Source organism: Ziziphus jujuba, chromosome 10 (genome assembly GCF_031755915.1).
Source record: "Ziziphus jujuba cultivar Dongzao chromosome 10, ASM3175591v1".
Taxonomy (NCBI): domain Eukaryota; kingdom Viridiplantae; phylum Streptophyta; class Magnoliopsida; order Rosales; family Rhamnaceae; genus Ziziphus; species Ziziphus jujuba.
The window spans coordinates 22,056,757-22,076,953 of NC_083388.1; the positions used below are offsets into that span (position 1 = coordinate 22,056,757).

Sequence of the window (20,197 nt, forward strand, 5' to 3'; positions counted from 1 at the left end):
TTTTTTTTCTTTCAAAAAAAAAACAAAAACGATTACTTTTTTTGATAAATTACTTGCTTTCGTTTGGTTTAATTTTTGAACAATTATTTCCATTTAAATTTGAAAAATAGTATTACATATTATATGATATAACAATTGTTTTTTGGAAAAGATATATACGATATAAAAATTAAGTCTTGTATTAACTATTTCACGAAAACAATTAAAAAAAAAAAAACCCTCAGAGCTTACGTTCTTTCCTTTAATATGAACATTAAAATGAATTGTCTCAAATAAAACTAAAAGCATTACCATAAAAAAGAAATAAAAGCTGATTTTTTCAGTTTTTAATTCAGAGAAAGACAATATATTTCTGGATCATATCCTTTTATCAAACAACCAGCATTAAAAGTATAAGACAATGGTAAAAATTATTAAGAATACACTTTAGTTTTCAAATCATGATCTAGGGTGATATCCCCTTCCTAATCAACTTTTAAAGTATATTAATTACGATTTAATTAATAGAAAAAATAATAGCAACCAAGAAAATTTAATTAATAGAAAAAATAATAGCAACCAAGAAAATCCTAAAAATAACGAAGAAAATCCTAAATCATAGTTATGAATTATGATGTATGTATGACAAGGATTTTTGACATATAATATATGACAGCCAATATTCTTACATTCTGGCATGGGAAAACCATGATATAATGGGTATCAATTAATGAACAAATATAGAAGACAGAACGAAGAAAAATAAAAATGTGTGCTTTATCAAATATATATATATATATATATATATATTGGTCGAGAGTCACTACTTGCGCCAGAGATGCGCAAGTTCGAGTCGCTGGGGTGGGGACGGTATAGGGGTCAGCCAAACAAAAAGAAAAAAAAAAAAAAAAAAAAAAAAAAAAAAGCGTGTAAACTCAATAAATAGTGGAAAGTAAATAGGTTGCTAAGACAAGTAGATTTGTATAAGGTTTTTTTTTATGGACGTCTATTAATAATTATTTACTAAAGATAAATAATACTTTTTATTTGTCTATATCAATATTTCACTATAGAAATTAGACCCAGATTGCCCTCTTGATCTTATTATTGATCGTTTGGATTATATATATATATATATATATATATATATATATGTATGTATGGTTGCCAAATGGATGGTACTAGAGATTTTCCAAATGCTTGATAAATAAATAGTCGTTTTTATTGTTCCTTAAATATAACTGGCTTTATTTGAAATAATAATAATAATAATAAAAAAAGAAAGAGAGAATGACGTATATATGACACATGATTACCATGTAAATAAAGTCAACAGAAAATCGATTTGGTCCTGAATGTTTTATCACGGTGACCGTATTCTTCCTGTGTGCATATATATACATATACCATAAAACTTATAAAAGGTTTTGTGGATAGTCATAACGACAATAAACATGCATATGGAAATCAAGGCCTACAATGGGCATTTTTGTCTTTTCATTAATTAATATCATGTTATAAACAATACATTTAGCTTTAAAAAAAAAAATCATCGTTATACAATTAGAAACTCTATATATATATATATATATATATATATTCTTCATACATATTAAATAATAATAAAAAAATCAAGGCTCCCAATTTGTTTAATTACCTCTCATTATTTCCTCCACATCCTATGTTTTTTTTCTTTTTTTAAACTTAAACACCACTGTCCTAAAAAAGGAAGGCTTTGCCACTACACAGTTCGACAGTCACATTAAATATATTAATTGTTGTTATTGTATGCTTCTCTTATCCCCCAGTTTCCATGAAATACATTTATATTTTGTCACTGACGATTGATATAAATATAGACACGTAGAGAGAGATTCACATATGTATTTATCACAAAGTCTATGCCTTATCCTTGAAGCCTTCCAAAGGAAATGTTCCAGCTTCCTTAGTACGATTTCGTTAATCCACAATGTGTTACACAAAATAACGTGTCAAAGAAAAGAATAAAGATTTTTGATAAAGTTAATTTACTCTGAGTTAACTACGCATTATTGTACATACTCTAGCCCTGTTTCACTCTCTCTACATATATACATCATGTGTTTTAGAAATCCAACATTTTTCCCTCTTACTCTTGCCTGTGACTCTCTGTGTACTCTGTTTGCTACTGCTTGGTGTTCGTAAGAATTACACAATGAAAAGAAAAACTGTGAGTAAGCCATTCTTGAATTCATCTTATTCACTTTGGGTTTTGTGCATATGGGTTTTCAGATATCTTTCTTTTCAAAATTCTTACCACAGAATTTATTCAATCCTCAATCTTTATCATGTTATGCTTGTCTCTCGTACATGGAACGTCTCTGGTTATTAAAGTGTAAACATTCTTTTTTTTTTTTTTTTTCCTACAAAGATTTCATTCAGCTCTCTTAGCCCTGCATATCATCTATTATGCCTCTTCTCCATATATGTACCTACTTGATGTTCAATTAACCATTCTATATCTCCCTCGTTGTAGCAAGCTTTAAGTTAGAACTTCCTTATTATCTTGTTCTTTGTATTTGGTTCTTGAATCCTTTCTTGCTTGGTTATTGGAATTTTATTTCATAGCAATTATATAATTCACATGAGTACTTTTTATGCTTTAAAACTGTAAGGATGCTATTCACCCACTTTGCAGCAAAATTGAAGCAAAGAAGCAGAGGAAAAAAGGGAACCAACTAGCCCCTCAAGTACCGGAAGGTAATTTTTAGCTTTTTCGCAATATTCCTGAATGGCATATATACTTCTTTCATTTTCTCTGCTGCACATATTCCTCATTTTTGCATACCCGCAATAGCAACCTTGATGCTATCAAATTTCGAGAAACTACCCTTTGCTTTTTTTAACGAATAAAAGAAAAAAAGCCAAATCCATTTGCACCCATTTGGACCAATCGAAATGAAAATTCTTTGTTAGCCCCTTGACGTTCATAGCACCAAAATGTTCCATATGGTGAGTTTTCTTTTCCCAAAAGAAAAGAATATAATTGGAAAATCCATAGCGGTATCCCATGGCATTTTATGCCATCAACTATTTACAACGATCATGAAAACATATTTTCAACCTCTTATGTATGGCAGCTTGGATTGAATCACATACGCAGGCTGGAAAACAATGGCTTCGACACCCAGATTCTTACTAGCTGTTGCTTCTCTTCTTGAGAAATCCATCCAAAGGAACGAGAAATTATTTGCATCATCATTTGCCTCATCACAAAAGGATAGCATCACAGTGTTTGATGGTTCAAAAGCACCCAACATGAATGTCAGACAGTATATGGAACGCATTTTCAAGTATGCAAGCTGCAGCACATCTTGCTTTGTGGTTGCATACATTTACATAGAAAGATTCGTCCAAGGAACCGGAGTTCGTCTCACTTCTCTCAACATTCATCGGCTCCTCATTACCAGCGTCTTGGTAGCTGCGAAGTTCATGGACTACTTGTAAGAGTTTTTAAATGCATACATAATCACCATTTGCTTGTTTGTTTCGCTGCAGAGACTTGAAAGGCATAAAAAAAACAGATGCTATATATGTATATGACTAATGTATGTTTTTCAGGTGCCATAACAATGCATACTATGCCAAAGTAGGAGGAGTGAGCACTGCAGAGATGAACAATTTGGAGATGGAGTTCTTGTTTAATCTAGATTTTAAACTGCATGTAACCACAGAGGTCTATGGGAAATACTGTCAACAACTTGAAAGGGTAGGCAGGGGTCTGTAGGTGAAAATTGGCTGAATGAATATCAGATTACTCTCATAGCTTCACCTGTAGCTTCCATTTATCAATAACTGGGCAATTTACTTGTACCATACGGAGTACAGATTAGATTCGAAATTAGGTCCATATATATAATCTGGTCTTTTTAAGTATATTTTTCGTCAACTCGGAGCCATTGAGTTTGGGTTCTGATTTTTTCCCTGAAATGAATAAATAATGTCTTTTTCTCTAACAAATAGTTGCAAGAAATTAATTATCATGTAGCTCCTTATTGGTTATTACCAAAAAAAAAAAAAAAAAGAAATGTAGCTCCTTATTGAATATAAGTAACTAATTTTTTTTTTTTAATAATTTGGTTAAAACAGTTTTAATAACCTTGGATTGAAAATATTTTGAAATATTTTCAGTGCAAGATTTAGAACAAACTTAAATGTACCCCAGGGAGACAATTGCAATGGAATTCATCAGGCATTAACTTATGAATGCATTGCAAAATCACCATGGTTTAACAAGTAACTTATCATAATGACACCTTATTAAAGGCAAGAATAAGCATATGAACAATATACTAAAGCAATATGTATAAACTAAAAAAATTTTAAAAATAGTAAAGGAGTACGAATTTCCGGGCCAATTGGTTTGAAATATTTGTTTTGCACAATGAATCAATTTCAGGCAAAAATTTTCTCATTCCACGTTCTGCACAAGAATTAATTCCATTGTGTATCTGCTAATATTCTACTTCAAAAAACCCTTCAACCACTGCCCCATTAGGAACGATCCTAAATGGTAAACAAGTTGGCTATAAGTAAAACTCAGCCCACTTCCTAAAATCCTAACAAGAAAGCAAGAGTTGAATATAAAAGCTTAATATGTGCGATAATTGGATAGAATTTTAATTTCTCTACACAAAGCATCTAAAAGAACCCCAACAGAGCGGGAATTTGAAGATCATAGCCCCCAAACAACCACCGAAAGCAGGCCCCAGCTTAGCTGATCGATCCTTAACCAGAGGCACTCTTTCTTGCAGAGTATACACGATAAGCTGCCAGTCCAACAATGGCAACTGCAGCTCCCACTGTCAAGTCACAAACAAGTTTATTAACAAACACGAAACTAAACAAAAAGCCAGTAGCAGTCAAAATCACCTAACCAGAAATCAGGCTTCCTAAACAAAAATCCTTGTTCTTAGAAACATCACATGCCAAGAAATCTAAGGAAGAAACGTTTATGCAGTTGGAATAAACCACAATAAAATGGGAAACTTTCAACTAGAAATGAAAATCCATGGGGGCTAATTATATAGTTAGTTACCTTCCAGTAAATACAACAGTCTTCTCCAAATTCCTCAACCAGTCCACTTAATTTTTGATTCCATCAATAAATAGAGGGAGAATATATTTCTTGCACAAACAAGAATTGGATATTGCTGACTACAGTTCTTAAGAGTTTCAAGCATCATCGACGAATGGTATTTGAGCACCAATAGGTGCTCAAATAACCAATTCAAGCATCAACAGGTCTTAAGAGTTTCAAGAATCATAGAAGGAATGGTGTTTTGAGCACCAACAGCTCTTAAGAGTTTCAAGCATCAGAGAAGAATTGGTATTTGAGCACCAACAGGTTAAAGAATTATCAACTGAAAATTTTCTCAGATACCATAAGCTAATTAGAATGAATATAAGTAAATAAACAACCCCACTGTAGAAATATACCTGACTCCCAGATGGACTATAACATCATCATAAGCTAATTAGAATGAATATAAGTAAATAAACAACCCCACTGTAGAAATATACCTGACTCCCAGATGGACTATAACATCATCTCAATGGTTTTAGTGAAAAGAACAAATATATGGTTCCAACATATCAACAAGTATTGTATTATTAGACAAAAGGACTGTCATACCAGAAACGAACATAAGAGATCGATTTATGAGGCGATTGTACTGCTTGCGGGTTCTTCCGGCTTCAGTTTCAGGAATGCTCAAATGCGGATGTTCAGCAGCACTTACAATCTTACGGAATACATTATTGAAATCAACCAATTTTGTGCTGATAGGTATAGGAGCCTCTACTCCCATATCCTGACTAACCTACAAAAGCAAGTTGATAATTGAAAATGTCATTAGACATTCAGACATGAGAAACTTGAAAGAATAATGTCGTACATCCAATGTAGTTTATATAAATAATTGACTACAACATGAACAATACATTGTATCGTTGTCTGTTTAGTATAATACCCTTGTAGAATGCTGTATGGCCAATGGGAAAGAATCCAGATCGTCTTTAGCTGCTACAATTAGACAAGGCACCTCATAGCCAGTATCCTCACCATGACCAGCAACTTCAACCAGAAACTCAGTTGCTCTTTTCCAGGATGACTCATCAGAACTGACAAAACAAAAAGCACCAATATTAAAAATTAATGAAATATGAATATATAAACATATATATATATATAGAAATAGACCTAAATTGAAATACTATAAATCTAGTATTAACATAAAATCAAATTACTACAAAAGAATTTCAAATCTCTTAACCTTAAATGTTTGGCAATAAATCTTATAATAACCAGTAAACACAATGATTTATAAAGGCTTATTGCTTACCTGTCATGAACAAAAACTGCTACATCACAAGCAGCCAAAGACTCTTTACTTGATAAAAGTTTTCTAACTCCGTCTTCAGGAATCTCTCGTAACACAAGGGTTTTTAAAGTTCCCTGCAAAGATAAGCAAAATAATTATGTTTAAACACAAATCTAATAATATAAATCACAAGAAAAAACTCTTAGCAGACATGATTTATTCAAAACCACAGAAGAGAACCATTATTGGCATATACAACTCAGTGATAAAATTTATCATTTATATTTCTCCATATAATGCCTTTTTCCTTTAAGTGACATGTTTGCATATGTGCTCAGGTTGGAGGGAGAGCACACAAAATATTAAGTTTTAATGAGCACAAAACATAAGTGCTCAAATGTACCAACACTCACCCCAGGTTGTTCAACAATATTGGCTGCATAGCGATCCTCAGTGGTTGGAGTGTAAACATCAGGAAGTGGCCTGCATTTCCAGTGACCACCAGAAACTTTTACTTTGTTAGCAGAGTTAAATTAGCAAAAAGAATTAGATTTAAAATATTTTTAAATAGAGCAAACCTTCCAAGAAACGAATCCAGTAATGCAGACTTTCCAGACTTCTTAGGGCCAAATACAAAGCATTGGAAAACATTTCTGTCTGATTGTTGCTTCTTGCGATCTAAACGCCTCTTTCTAGTTATACGAATAGCAGATGAAATGTCACCAGTATAACCAATGTAAATCAGATTCTCCATGCTAAAAGTTGGGTCTAGGAGTGTCATGAGGGCCCACTGCAACCACATATTTTCTAAAAGATTTTAGGCACATATTTGGCTGTATCCATTAAATTATAAAACTCAAGCATATAGATGCACAAGGACTCAAATTATTACAGTTAAGTTCGAACAAGTCTGACTCACTTGTAAAAAAAAAAAAATATATATATATATATATATCCAACTTCATTAACACTCAAAATCAATTAAAAAGGAAAGAAAGAAAAAGTTACATTTCCAACCAACACAAATGCAACCCCCTGTGATCCCCCTCCCCACCCCACCAAAAACAAAAGGAAAGGGGGCGAAAAAATACCTCTGATAAAAAGCCATTAAGTGATAGCGCTCCAAATGCGTTTCTCTCTCCAGCATCCATATAAGGCGCCTGTGTAAAAGGACTAGCATTTTGAAAAAAGAATGATGTCAAACATCAATGCCAGGTAACTATCCATCACAACTGATCATCAATATAACCGACTATAAGATTCATAAGGATTACAAGATGCCTAAATGAAAAAACTGATTTCAATTTTCAATAAATCAACATGTGCACAGGGTACTTCTGGAATGGAAACATGATAATATTCAAGAAAATTAAGCCAAACAATAATAACTAATTCTAGTGAAATTAAACTACCATTCTGGAGCAGTAGAAAATATTTCTTCAACTTCACGAGGTCGGAGTGTCCCATCCTGGGAAAAAAGAACATATAATCATCATAAACAGAGTTCTCACTGCAGAAAGCACTCTGAAATTCAGAACAGCATGGAATTACAAAGCAAAGTGTATAAAACAAGAAACTTACACCATCACCATCAAACAAGTCAAAAATCCCCTTGAGAAACTCAATAGCTTCATTTGTCAGCTCCACACTCTGCACATTCAATAAGGTAATATCTAATAGTAAGGGGTTGAACAAATGTTCCATGCTTTATGCTGATAAATAAAAATAAAAAGTAGGAGGCAGGGTAAAAGAATACATCTTGTTATCCTACAAAACCGTTAAAAAACATCATCATCCATAAGAAGTCAAAAAACTTCAGAAGTCATGACTGTGGTAGACATTGTTTTAACTCAAGAAGATATACCTGATCAGGAGCTCTTTTCAACGGAGATGGGATGAGATCATCTCTAAGTTTTATATCATTGTTGTATCCAAATTTCCTCAGGACAGTCCATGTAGTTTCTAGACGCCCCTTTTCAATGAATAGTGCATGAAGGAATAGGAATCCTGTCAAAGTAAGGCCACGTTCATTGACTCCTTCAGGCAACTTTTCTTGCACGACCCTCTTAACACCCACTATTTCAGAAGCTTGTAATGGTGCATTGAAACATTTAACCTGTTGACAATTTAAATAAGACCTTCCTCATCTCAAAAATAAGTTATATATAAATTTGAGCTAAAAGAAACATGTCATAAGCATCAAAGAATCATTTTAAACTGTCAAAGAGTTTTGGAACTTTGTATCAACTTTACCAATGGAAAAACAATAGAACAGAAAAGAGAGAACCTGGAAATCGTTCAACTCTGCATCACTGAGAGCACCATCCCTGTCATGGTCACAAAGAATAAAAATCCGCTTTAGGGCACGTACACATCGGGGCCTCAAAGTCTGCGTTTCTTGGTCAAACAGTGGAGCTGTTGGATGAAGCACAGCTTTTTGTGCATAATAGAAAACCTCAGGAATCTGCAAATGGCCAATAGTTCAAAGCATAAGGTACAAAAATTAAATATTTCCAAAAACATAAAAAGGAAAAAAAATGCTACAGAATTGGAGTAATCCAACTAAATGTAGATATATGCAATTGAACCAGATCCTAGTACATTAGCATTCAAAATTGACATAAAAAGAAAAAATGCTAAAGAATAGTAGTCCAAATAAATGTGGGATATATGCAATTGACCAGATCATAGTAACTTAGGATTCAGTCAAAGAGTTTATGAGTGTGATTCACACAAATCCAATTAAAAATTTTGAATTACTTCTAACATAAATTAAGCATGCCAAGTTATAGCACACAATATAAAATCAGTACAAGAATGCTAATATGGAAAAAAGTATAATAATAAAATAATGACATGATTAAAGCAGAAAAGGAGTCTAAACACCGTCAAACTCAAATAAATACCTGAATCAGTTTTGCTGCTGAACATTCAATGCAAGTCTCAATTTCCCGAAACTGCTGCATAATTGGTGACATCACATGTTCCAGGCTCACTTGATAGTTCTCATCTCTTAAATCCAGTTTACAGCCGACCACTATAACTGGGACCCTCACCTGCACAATAAATTGCCCCCATAAACATTCTTTTTTATTTTTTTTTTATTTTTAAAGGTCAAGGCATCTTCATATGTAAACAATATCAAGAATAATCAATATATTCTCCATCATTAGTTCATATACAATGATGGGTGAAATGATGGGTGGAACAAAGTTAGACAAAACATAACGTTAGAACAAACAAACCTCTAGTTGACGAAGTTTGGGAAGCCAGAAAGTACTCAAACGGTCCAGTGTCTGTGGCTGATCACATGCATAGGTAAGCACAACAGCATCAGCCCGAATCAACTCTTCAGCAACCTTACCATTATCCTCCGCACTGAGAAAAAAAAAAAATTTAAAGAACAGATGAGATTCAACCCACTGATCACTGCTAAACACAAACAGCATCGTTTCCAATGCAAATTCAAACATTATACCGAGATGAGGTATCGATGATTGTAATGGGCACTTGCTCAGGGTAGAAATTTTCCGGCAGCCTTGTCGGTGGCAGAACTGGAGGGACATTCTGCGGAAAACTTTCGGCCGCGGCGGTGACAATCAAGCTTGATTTCCCAGTCCCACGGTCTCCAGCGACAACAATTCGGACTGAAGTTCGGCCTCCCGTGTTCACTGCTGCAGCTGGGGCCCTCGTCATTGGAAACTGCAAAACGCCAAAACCCAAAACCCCAATAGCTCAGACAAATTACAAAAATCACACAACAATGTGGAGAAAACGGCGTTCTAGAGCAAGAAAGAAAAAACCCCATTCAACAAATGCCTCACACACCCAAATCTTCAGAAACTCAATCGGACATTGATTTATACAAATTTTTATACATGTACAATCAACTAATCTGATGGAAATGCGACCTCAAACAAGGCAAAGCCCTCGATTAAGATTGATAAAGCATATACGATGATTAAGAACCAAGAAATAGAATAAAGAAAAATCCTAGACCGAGAAGCAACTCTTAGATGCTTTGATTTAATAACATGAAACAAGATTAAAAACAAAAAATCTTGATGGAAGTGATGGCGGTAGAACAGCAAAATATACCTTCAGGCAAAAGAAAAAAAAAATAGATTAGTTGTCTGAAAGTTCTTTCGGAGAAGCTTTGAGAAACAGTGAAAGTTTCGCGGCCCGCCAGAAACCCTAGCTTGGGCCGGTGGTACTGGCTCTCCGTTTGCTACGGCTGAGCGAAAGTGTGGAGAAGCTTCAGAGAAATAGAGATCAGTGGGTTTTCCTTTTTACCTTTTTTTTTTTTAATTTTTCTGTGTGCGTTTTTTTGCGTAAAGATCAAATTTTCTTTTTTTTCAATTTTTATTTTTCGTGTTTCGCAATTACGAATAAGTGCACGGGATTTTTGGTGTTTTCTTGACTGGCACGTAAGGACGTAGCCCTAGGTATGGCACTTTTCTGCGAAAGCTGACGTGTTTTTTTCTTGTCACATAGCCTAGTGGAGTTTTACGCATATCAGTAGGTAGGACACCGTGCACCGTGAATATTATTAAAAAAAAAAAAAAAGTAATATTCCTAAATTTTCTTCTGCTATTTTATATTTTTTGCCGTAAACAAATTTTATGGTAACACAAAAGTAATAGTAATCTTCATTTTATATATCAATAGAGGAATTTTATGGGTTCTAATTGGCTATACAATAAATACAATGAATTTTAGTAGATATACTTTCTCAATTAGGAGATGCAAAAAATCAACCAAATTTTACTATGTATATTGGTTGTATAATGGAATTACAATCCCATATTCCCATTGCGAATTAGCATTTACCATTAACCTGATAAAAAAAAAAGAATTTACTATATTTTTTAATCCCACGGGGAAAAAATATATATATATATATATGTATATATGTTGCCAAATTCAATTTTAGTTGGCTTTTAATAATTTGATTAAAGTGGAGAATTTCAGTTACACTTGCAAACAAAAACATGATGGTTGCATTTACCCTAAAAAAGAAAAAAAAGAATTGTTGCCAACGATGAGTTGGTTTTCTTGAAAAAGCCAAATACGGATGGAAAATGGGCTCCTATAAAATCAATATGTTTTTTTTTTTTTTTTGGTGGACCACCAGCTGATCAAAATTGCCCAAGTCAAAATATGTCCAGTTAATGTAAAAAAAAAGTTTTAAGAGTACAATAATATTATAGACATCAAATTAATAAATTTTTACATACCAATTAATATGATAAATGATATCATCTTGCACTAGTTTTATTCCTTCATATTTAAAATGCTTTGGTAAATAAAAATGATAATTTAATTTTAAAACAATAATATTAAAATTATCAAAAAAAAATTTAAAATTTATTAATTAATTTATTCATTTAAAAATTTATTTTTTATATAAATATATTAATTAATAAATTTTAATAAATACAATTTGATGAATAGAGTTAATATATATAATGTTAATGAATCTCATAAACAGTATTCTTTAATTTACGTTATCAATTTGATTTGGTTTCACGTGACGAATTTGGCTTTGGTTTGGGCACCGTGAAATTCTGAATAACAGCATCACTGCAGTAGTTAAAAAAAAACAAAGCCAAAAAGGAAGTGGGACCCGCTTTGTGAATCACATCCGGAGGGAGATCAGACGGTGGACGCGTATAATGTGGACGGTGAGAGACCCCCTCACGTTTTTCAAATCCCAAGAAAACGCCATTTCGTGGGTCTCCCTGTATATATATTCATCGCCTTTTGACATGATTAGCTGTGTGGACGTTTCAATGTATTTATACATATAAATCCACCTAACCGCTTTCTCTCCCTTCTCAATATATGTATATTTGGTTTTTGTATAGAGGAATTTGATAATAATAATAATAATAAAAAGATGGGTCTTGATCTGGAATCTATATCAGAGGCAACTTCAGGAGCTGTCGGATCATTACTCAGCACCACCATCTTATACCCACTTGATACCTGTAAGACCAAGTTCCAAGCTGACGTTCGAGCCCATGGTCAGCAAAGATACAGGTTTGCCATCTCTTCTTTTCTATTTTCCTTTTGATTGTAACCTGTTTTTGTTTTCTTTGATCTGGGTTTCTCTGTGTGTGTTTGTGTGTGTTTTTTCTTAATCTGATTAATTGGATATATGGGTAAATCCTGAATTCTGATTGTCTTTTAGCAAATTATGGTAAAGTTCGTATTTTTTCTACGCGAATGTGAGAAGAGGAGACGAAATTTTCCTTTTGGATCAAACGGGATTTAAGATGCTTTAATATTTCATATGATTTTGCAAAGTAGACTTTAGTAACCCAGATTTTCTGGAAGGTAATTAGATAAGCCAAAACCACTATACTTCATTTTATTATTGGGAGAATTCTCGCAATCTGTCAAGCTGCCAACTAGTCACCTTTTAACCAATTAACCTTATCTCTGTATCACTCTTTATATTAATCATTTTATGGGACTTCCATTTTGTTTATTTTGTTTGGGTGTTTTTTTTTTTTTTTTTTTTTTTTTTTTTTTTTTTTTTTTTAATTTGATATCTTCAAAATAAAAAACATTCAACTGTGTGTAATGCCAATTTCACTTTGGAATTCTCAAGTTTCAACTTTGAACCTGCTTGTGTTTAGTCTTACACCATGGTGCTTCATAGCATCTTTCTTTCTTTTTGTTGGTCCAAGTTGCATATTGTTTTTTACCCTCCTTCTCTTGGTTCATCCAGAACTGATGTTGTGTTTCACTGATACTGCAAGTTTTGAATTCGCAGAGGATTATTTAAATTTTTAGTTTTTTTTTTTTTTGTTTTTTTTTAACATGTAAAGCTCTCGTTCTATATGTCCGTGTGCAGTCTGTGTTTTCACTTCGCTGTGGTGTTTCATAGCCTTTACTTTTGATGATACATTAAATTGATGTTGTTGGTTTCCAATCTTATCTGTCATGTATCATTTATACATTGACGAACTGTTAGCAACCAACAACGTAGACACTAATTTTAGTCTAATCAAAAGTTGCTTCAGAGGGTGCTTATGCAGTAATGAAAGAATGGCTTCTAGTTCTTTTTTTTCCTTCTTCTTCTGATCTCTCTTGCTATGGCTTGTGTAGGAATATTTTGGATGTGTTGTGGGAAGCCATATCTAGCCGACAGGTCCTTTCACTATATCAGGGATTGGGAACAAAAAATCTGCAATCCTTCATTTCACAGTTTGTATACTTTTATGGATACAGCTACTTCAAAAGATTATATATCAAAAAGAGTGGTGTCAAATCCATTGGAACAAAAGCAAACTTGATAATTGCTGCGGCTGCAGGGGCTTGTACTGCTATTGTAACACAGGTGAGATACTTGTGTGGAAGCTTCTCTTCTTTTTGCTTGAGAATTGTTTATGCACTGATATTTGACTTATGTTAATGGGTTTCGACAACCACTTCTTTCAATATACATGAAACTGTTATGGCCCTGCACCTGAAGAAGTCAATTGCAGCTTAGAAGTTGTTTGGCATTGTGATATAGAATGTAGTAGTGATTTACATTTATGCGACGATGTTATGATTTTTGCTCTTGTATTATTGTGCTATGGAGTTTAGAGTTTTACATGATGCTGGTTATCCCTAGTAAGCAAATGGAAATGTATCTAAAGAATATCAATGATTGGAATATAGAAACAGCAAAATGGCAGAGCGGATAGTTCCTTTGCTGTTAGATTATGGAATATGTTGTTGTTTGTTTTAAACACAGAACCTGAGAAAAGAAACCAGTGTGCAAAACATGGATTCAGCAGCTTTTTGATTATGTATTACGGTTTGGATCGAGTTTTGTTTTTTAAATGAGAATCAAGACTAAAAGAATTTATGGTATAATCCTATCATAAACATTAACTGTCTTTCACTCTTCTCATGCATTATGCATGTTCAAATTTCAAACTGCATATGTGAGGTTTAATTGATAGATTATTTGGTCTACCATTATGCAGCCTCTGGATACAGCCTCATCAAAGATGCAGACAACTGCCTTTGGAAAATCCAAGGGGTTGTGGGAGACTCTTACTGAGGGCACTTGGAGTGATGCATTTGATGGCCTTGGAATCTCTCTGTTGCTGACATCAAACCCTGCAATTCAGGTAGTCCTCCTAGCCTCCTTTAACCTAAAGGCTAATAATGCTATTTATAATGTTCAATTTTTAGGATTCGAGTTAAGACCTTTATCTTCTGCATAAAATATTTAACTTTAGAGAATATGCCAGGCTGAGACTGATGTTGTTGAAATACTGCAGTATACAGTGTTTGATCAGCTAAAACAAAGAATGCTGAAGAAAAAACAAAGTATAGGGGATAAGGGTTCATCCTCAGAAGTCCTTTCTGCCTTTTCGGCATTTGTACTAGGTGCAGTGGCAAAGAGTATTGCAACTGTTATAACATATCCTGCAATCAGGTGCTTAATTGCTCTCTCTGAATCCGTCAAGGGTTATAAGCTTGATTTGTAGAACCAATGGAAATATATATTTTTACTGCAGGTGTAAGGTCATGATCCAAGCTGCAGATCCAGATGACGATGGAACCAAAAAACCTAAGAAAAAGTCCCGCAAAACAGTGCCTGGAATTCTGTACGCTATATGGAAATCTGAAGGGATATTTGGCTTCTTCAAGGGATTGGAAGCTCAGATCTTGAAGACTGTTCTCAGCTCAGCATTACTGTTGATGATCAAGGAGAAAATAAGTGCAACCACTTGGGTTCTTATACTTGCAATCAGAAGGTCTCTATTGCTTACGAGGGGTAGATTGAAAAATGCTTGATGGTGATTGTATTGACCAGGGGTCTTCTGCATGTAAATAGGTTTCAGTTTCTTTGATGGGCTAAATTAAGTGTACTTTATAGATATTATTGGGATTGATTTTGTCATAGAGGAAGCTCTTAAATCTTACATTTTTGGTGATAAAAAATGTTCCTTTAGTTTGAGAGGAATCAAGATATAGATCTGTTCGGGCTCATCTTTTGAGCTAAATTCTAAATGAAAGGAATAAAGTAGAGCAAGGAAGTTTTGTTCTGCAAAAGCGCTGATTAATTTCATTTTATAATTGCTACAGGCTACAGGTACTGCTCTGAGATGAAGATTTCATAGTTTCTCCTATTAGTTCAGCTTTGTTGACAGTATTTGTCATGTTTAAATCCATGTGTAGATGCTGGATTAGTGTTAGGCGAAGGACCCTTGTTTTTTGCATTATTGGTTTTGAAACCAGAAGGAAATTATAAAATCTTACTTTTTTTTTTTTTTAAATATATTAAAGAAAAAAAAAAAAACAAATATTTTGTGTTTTTTGAAAGTAAAAACCAAATAATATATAAAACATTATTGTGTTGTCTTCTTATTTTTATATTGTGTGTTTCATTTTTTGATGGTTTTATTCTAATCAAACAATAAAAAATATATTTATATGTGTTGGATTATGTTTGGAAGAATTCAGTTAGGTGTTTCTTCTAATTCAGGGTGAATTTTACTGCAACTAGATGGGAGAGAAAAGGCTACAATGACAATGTATCTAATCAAATTTATCGGTGAAATTTGCATATAAAGTAAACATAATAATATTCCCGTAGAATTTATCAAAAAAAGTAATACTCCCGTAGACTGTTTATTTTTATTACGAAAATAACACTATTTAGAGTCACTATTTTCATTAATCAAATTTGGACACCATAAAAATAAAAAAAAAATGAAATTCAAAATTGAACACCATAAAACCACAAAAATAAAAAATGATAATATTCCTGTAGAAACAATACTATTTTTTATTTATTATTATTACAAAGGTAGTTATACACCATAAAACCACAAAAATAAAAAAAATGATGATATTCCCTAAGAAATAATAGTATTTTTTATTATGAAATAATACTATTTAGAGTCACCAATTTCACTAATCAAATTTGAATACCATAAAAATATAACATTAAAAATTGAACGCCATAAGACCACAAAATTAACAAAAGAACATGTGATAAAAAAAAAATAATAATTTTGAAAAAGTTTAATGATCATATCTTAAATATAAAAATTGTAACTGTATAAAGCTGTGTGTTTGAAACCTGGTGATCAGCCCATTTCACATTCCTCGGCTGAGGCCCATTGTTTTTATTCATACTTGATGCAGACTTCTCGGTCATGCATGAACAAAAACCCCAAAAAAATAAAATAAAATAAAATAAAAAGAATAAAATTGTATAAAATCACGCGGCAGAGAGCAACAGAAGATCTGTGGAGAAGAAGAAGAAGAAGAAGAAGAAAGGTGAGCAAGAAAGATGATGTCCGGCAACTACACGAGCATTGATAACCAGAAGGTTTCTGGATCTGTTCCTGTAAGTCTTTGATTTCTTTTTTTTCCCAATCAATTATAGCGTCCTTCCTCCTAATCCTCAATCTTATAAGATTTGGATCTGGATTTATAATCTTGTTCGTTTTTTATAGGCTGCTACGGATCCAGGTCATGTTGCCGTCAAATTCCAAGGTGCAATTTTTTATTTCACTCTGGGAATTCATTTCGTTTGGTTTTTGATAAACTGCATTTTCTGTTTGTTTATGTTCAATTGGATATTATTAAATTCTAGAACAATTAGCTAATATGATTTGCATTATTGTTAGTCTGTTACTAGGCCTTTTTTTTTTTTTTTTCTGTAGGGAATTCTTTAGTGACAAATTGCTTTACTTTCTTTGATCCACTGCAAATTTAGCTATGTTTTTAAGTTTTGGTAAACCTGGGAATTTAGTGTTAAAGATTTCTTGTTTACTTTTTCATGCATTACCTCAGCGGTCATATGGAGCCTTCTGTTTGAGATTAAGGAATAGAGTCTCTGTTTTTTTTTTTTTTTTTTTTTTTGTTTGTTTGTTTGTTTGTTTGTTTGTTTGTTTTTGGGAGACAATTTTGAGTTGTGAAATTATATGTCAACTGCTATGCGTGGTTCGTACTTTGTTGAAAAATACAACAAAAGAATGAGCACAATTGTGAATGATACATTTTTGCATATGGTGGCTCAGCTGAATATAAAACTCAGCTTAATCAAAAGCTTTATGCATACAAGTCTACATTTCAGTTTGCTTCTTCTCTTTTTTTTTTTTTTTTTTTTTTTTTCCCCTTTTCAATTACGGGCTAGGCTTTCAGTCATGGAATCCTATGACCGAAAGGAATGTAGTTTTTGATACTTTCCTCATTCTTTTTGCAATAATTATGAAAATGGATTCTAATGTTGCAGATTCAAACCTTCAGACATTTCCTCCATCTGAAGCCCAAGGGAAGATCTCTGGTGTTTCGCGTCCTCCTCGTGATGCTGATGGTATATGGAATACTGGTCTCATCAAATCTGATTATATTTAAATTATGTTATTGAATATATGTATTGGGTTTCTGCTGTGTACCTTTTCATATCCTATATTGCATTAGATATTAATTGTCTGGTACATGCAGGCTCTACTTGGTATGTGTGTGTTTAAGTTCCACTGGAATTTCATTTTATGAAGTACAATTAAAAGGATTTTAGATGGTGTTTTCCATCGTTAAAGGAGCAATTGGGTTCTGTGATTTTCATTTTTTCTTATTACTAATTTACTGTTAAGCAATGTGTTACCCAAAAAAAAAAAAATAAATATACTGTTAAGAAATATTTCTTCTTTTGTCCAGCTCTGGGAATATTGATGTAGTTATATTTTATCAGGTTGACCTAGAGCAAGTTGGAAGGGGTAGAATACTTCTTTCGCTTGATTAAATTGGTTTTAGTGGCTAATGGTGCAAAAAAGTTAGATCAGCAATGTGAAAAGAGAATATGCCTTTGAAACTGATAGTGAGAATGTATTGTCCATAGGGAAATGAAAAAAAAAAAAATGAGGTCACAGGTACCAATATTGTACTTCTTAATATGCTTTATGGAGGAGTGATGCCTCAGGAAAAAAAGGTCTGATGATGATGAGCTTAGTATAAAGTTGGTGATAAACTGCTTAAAAGGTGTTAAATTAGTCAGCCATGCTTTTACATCCATGTTCCATGATGCTGCGGTTCAAAGTGTGATTGCCATTAACTTTTCACTTGATATATATGTATATTTATTTTTCTCTCCCTATGATGTAATTGTTGTTTTTTTATTCTCACAGATACATTTTCAAAATCTTCATCTGGCACTGATGAATCCCAGCAAAGTGGTTGGTTTCAGAGTTTTACTATAGCTGCTTATAAGCCATTCTTTGATGTTGACACTTCAGATGTTATAGAGAGGATTAAAGACTCTCTTTTTCCATTTACCGGAAATTTCAATGAGAAAACAGCAAACAGCCCTGATTTGTAAGTTGTATTCCTTCAAGTTATTTATGTTAAGTCTGGTTAATGAGTGGTAGTAAATTGCAATTAGAAAATTCTTGATTGCTTTGAGTCTAAGTACTTTATGCATACACATAGACAAAAGTAACACTTCTTAGGCTACGTTTATAATTGATCTAATGTCATCTCCAGGAGAGCGATCAACTAACATCATGTGATTATAACTTCAAATGCTGTGCAGGTATGGACCGTTCTGGATATGCACAACACTTATTTTTGTTGCGGCTTCCATTGGCACATTTGTGACATATATAGCGCACAAACTGAAGAACAAAGATTGGGACTATGACATAAATCTGGTGACATGGTCTGCTGGTCTGTTCTATGGATATGTTACCATTGTTCCTCTTGGACTCTATGTAATTCTCAAATATTTCTCAGCACCATCAGGTCTTGTTCAGCTACTATGTCTTTATGGCTACTCCCTATTTGTCTTCATTCCTGCATTGGTAAGTTCTTTAGATTCTCGCTCTTAACTATTTAATATATTATATTCTTAATTAAAATATTTTTTGAATATTTTAGTTTAATAAAGATTTAGGTGTGAAGAGACTCTTTCTTTCCTACCTCCTTCTCTCCCCTCACCAAAGCTATGCCCTTTACATTGAGATTAAAGATGTAGTTTGGGGTAATGATGTGTTGTGGTTGAAATTTTTTGTTATGGAAAATGAAAGTAGATCTAACAAATCCGAGGAATAGGTTAGTTGGACGGTGTGTTGGTTTTGATTGTACATTAAGCTATCATAGAAAAATGGACCTCTTGCCCTGTACTGTCCGATTGCAGTAATCTGTTGTTTTAAGAGACAGATCAGATGGTCCATTGTGTTCAGTTATCATTTCGATTGAAATATAGTAATTGGTAGTTAAAAATCTCTTCTCTTCTATATGGTTGCAGTGTCTCTCTATCATTCCCTACGAAATTTTCAGATGGGTTATAGCAGGTGTGGCTGGGTTCATGTCAGCAACCTTTGTGGCAATTAACCTTAAAGCTCATATAAAGTCGGCAGGTGAAAGGTGGTTCTTGATTGTGGCTGGGATCTTCTTGTTGCAGTTGGCTTTGTCTGTCGTACTAAAACTCTATTTGTTCACCGTATCAGTGTAACATTTGAGCTGTGCTTTCATAGCCACATGAATAGTTTGTAGATTACAAAAGAGAGCTTTTTGGTCGGCTGGCCTTTTATCATTACAAATTGAAAGAAGATATATCATTCATCTGCCCCTTGTATTCATTAATTTTTGTGGCAAATATAAAATTCATACGACTTTAATAGATTTTGTCTGGTACGAAAAGTAGCTGTTTATTTATTTTATATTTTGAATTTCCACATACATCGATTACAAGTTTTTTGGCATTAAACTTCTTCCGGTACTATTAAGGTAAAAAGTAAGTCCTACATTGCAATCTTGAATACTGTAGATAGTAGGACTATCACGTCAGTGAACATGAATGTCAAAGTGGTTATCATCATTTAGGAAATTCTAGT

At 33.2% G+C, this 20,197-nt stretch overlaps 4 protein-coding genes across 7 annotated transcripts; 3 read left to right on the forward strand and 1 right to left on the reverse strand.

The window, feature by feature from the left end:
- Nucleotides 1–2,016: 2,016 nt before the first annotated feature.
- LOC107411987 (cyclin-P3-1) lies at nucleotides 2,017–3,781 on the forward strand. 4 transcript variants are annotated; one of them, XM_016019677.4, is made up of 4 exons: nucleotides 2,017–2,188; nucleotides 2,634–2,718; nucleotides 3,122–3,461; nucleotides 3,580–3,781. In XM_016019677.4, exons 1-4 carry the CDS (start codon nucleotides 2,174–2,176, stop codon nucleotides 3,743–3,745), a joined length of 606 nt encoding a protein of 201 aa, XP_015875163.3. In that variant the 5' UTR covers nucleotides 2,017–2,173; the 3' UTR covers nucleotides 3,746–3,781. The 4 variants fall into 4 exon arrangements, with proteins under 4 accessions (XP_015875163.3, XP_060667950.1, XP_060667949.1 ...); XM_060811967.1 differs by having other exon boundaries at nucleotides 2,034–2,188; nucleotides 2,657–2,718; XM_060811966.1 differs by having other exon boundaries at nucleotides 2,035–2,188; nucleotides 2,657–2,718; nucleotides 3,099–3,461.
- A 630-nt stretch (nucleotides 3,782–4,411) lies between these two features.
- LOC107412025 (mitochondrial Rho GTPase 1) lies at nucleotides 4,412–10,652 on the reverse strand. The gene is made up of 15 exons (XM_016019722.4): nucleotides 10,440–10,652; nucleotides 9,820–10,043; nucleotides 9,587–9,719; nucleotides 9,248–9,397; nucleotides 8,629–8,805; nucleotides 8,206–8,457; nucleotides 7,923–7,991; nucleotides 7,754–7,809; nucleotides 7,433–7,514; nucleotides 6,920–7,131; nucleotides 6,755–6,824; nucleotides 6,363–6,475; nucleotides 5,991–6,141; nucleotides 5,654–5,840; nucleotides 4,412–4,820 (listed from the first exon to the last, which is right to left on the reverse strand). Exons 2-15 carry the CDS (start codon nucleotides 10,035–10,037, stop codon nucleotides 4,747–4,749), a joined length of 1,944 nt encoding a protein of 647 aa, XP_015875208.1. The 5' UTR covers nucleotides 10,038–10,043; nucleotides 10,440–10,652; the 3' UTR covers nucleotides 4,412–4,746.
- A 1,458-nt stretch (nucleotides 10,653–12,110) lies between these two features.
- LOC107407068 (peroxisomal adenine nucleotide carrier 1-like) lies at nucleotides 12,111–15,404 on the forward strand. The gene is made up of 5 exons (XM_016014270.4): nucleotides 12,111–12,383; nucleotides 13,458–13,689; nucleotides 14,327–14,473; nucleotides 14,627–14,784; nucleotides 14,867–15,404. Exons 1-5 carry the CDS (start codon nucleotides 12,241–12,243, stop codon nucleotides 15,144–15,146), a joined length of 960 nt encoding a protein of 319 aa, XP_015869756.3. The 5' UTR covers nucleotides 12,111–12,240; the 3' UTR covers nucleotides 15,147–15,404.
- Nucleotides 15,405–16,465: 1,061 nt separating this feature from the next.
- LOC107407066 (uncharacterized) lies at nucleotides 16,466–19,983 on the forward strand. The gene is made up of 6 exons (XM_016014295.4): nucleotides 16,466–16,707; nucleotides 16,817–16,856; nucleotides 17,599–17,679; nucleotides 18,491–18,677; nucleotides 18,895–19,162; nucleotides 19,609–19,983. Exons 1-6 carry the CDS (start codon nucleotides 16,651–16,653, stop codon nucleotides 19,813–19,815), a joined length of 840 nt encoding a protein of 279 aa, XP_015869781.1. The 5' UTR covers nucleotides 16,466–16,650; the 3' UTR covers nucleotides 19,816–19,983.
- Nucleotides 19,984–20,197: the final 214 nt, after the last annotated feature.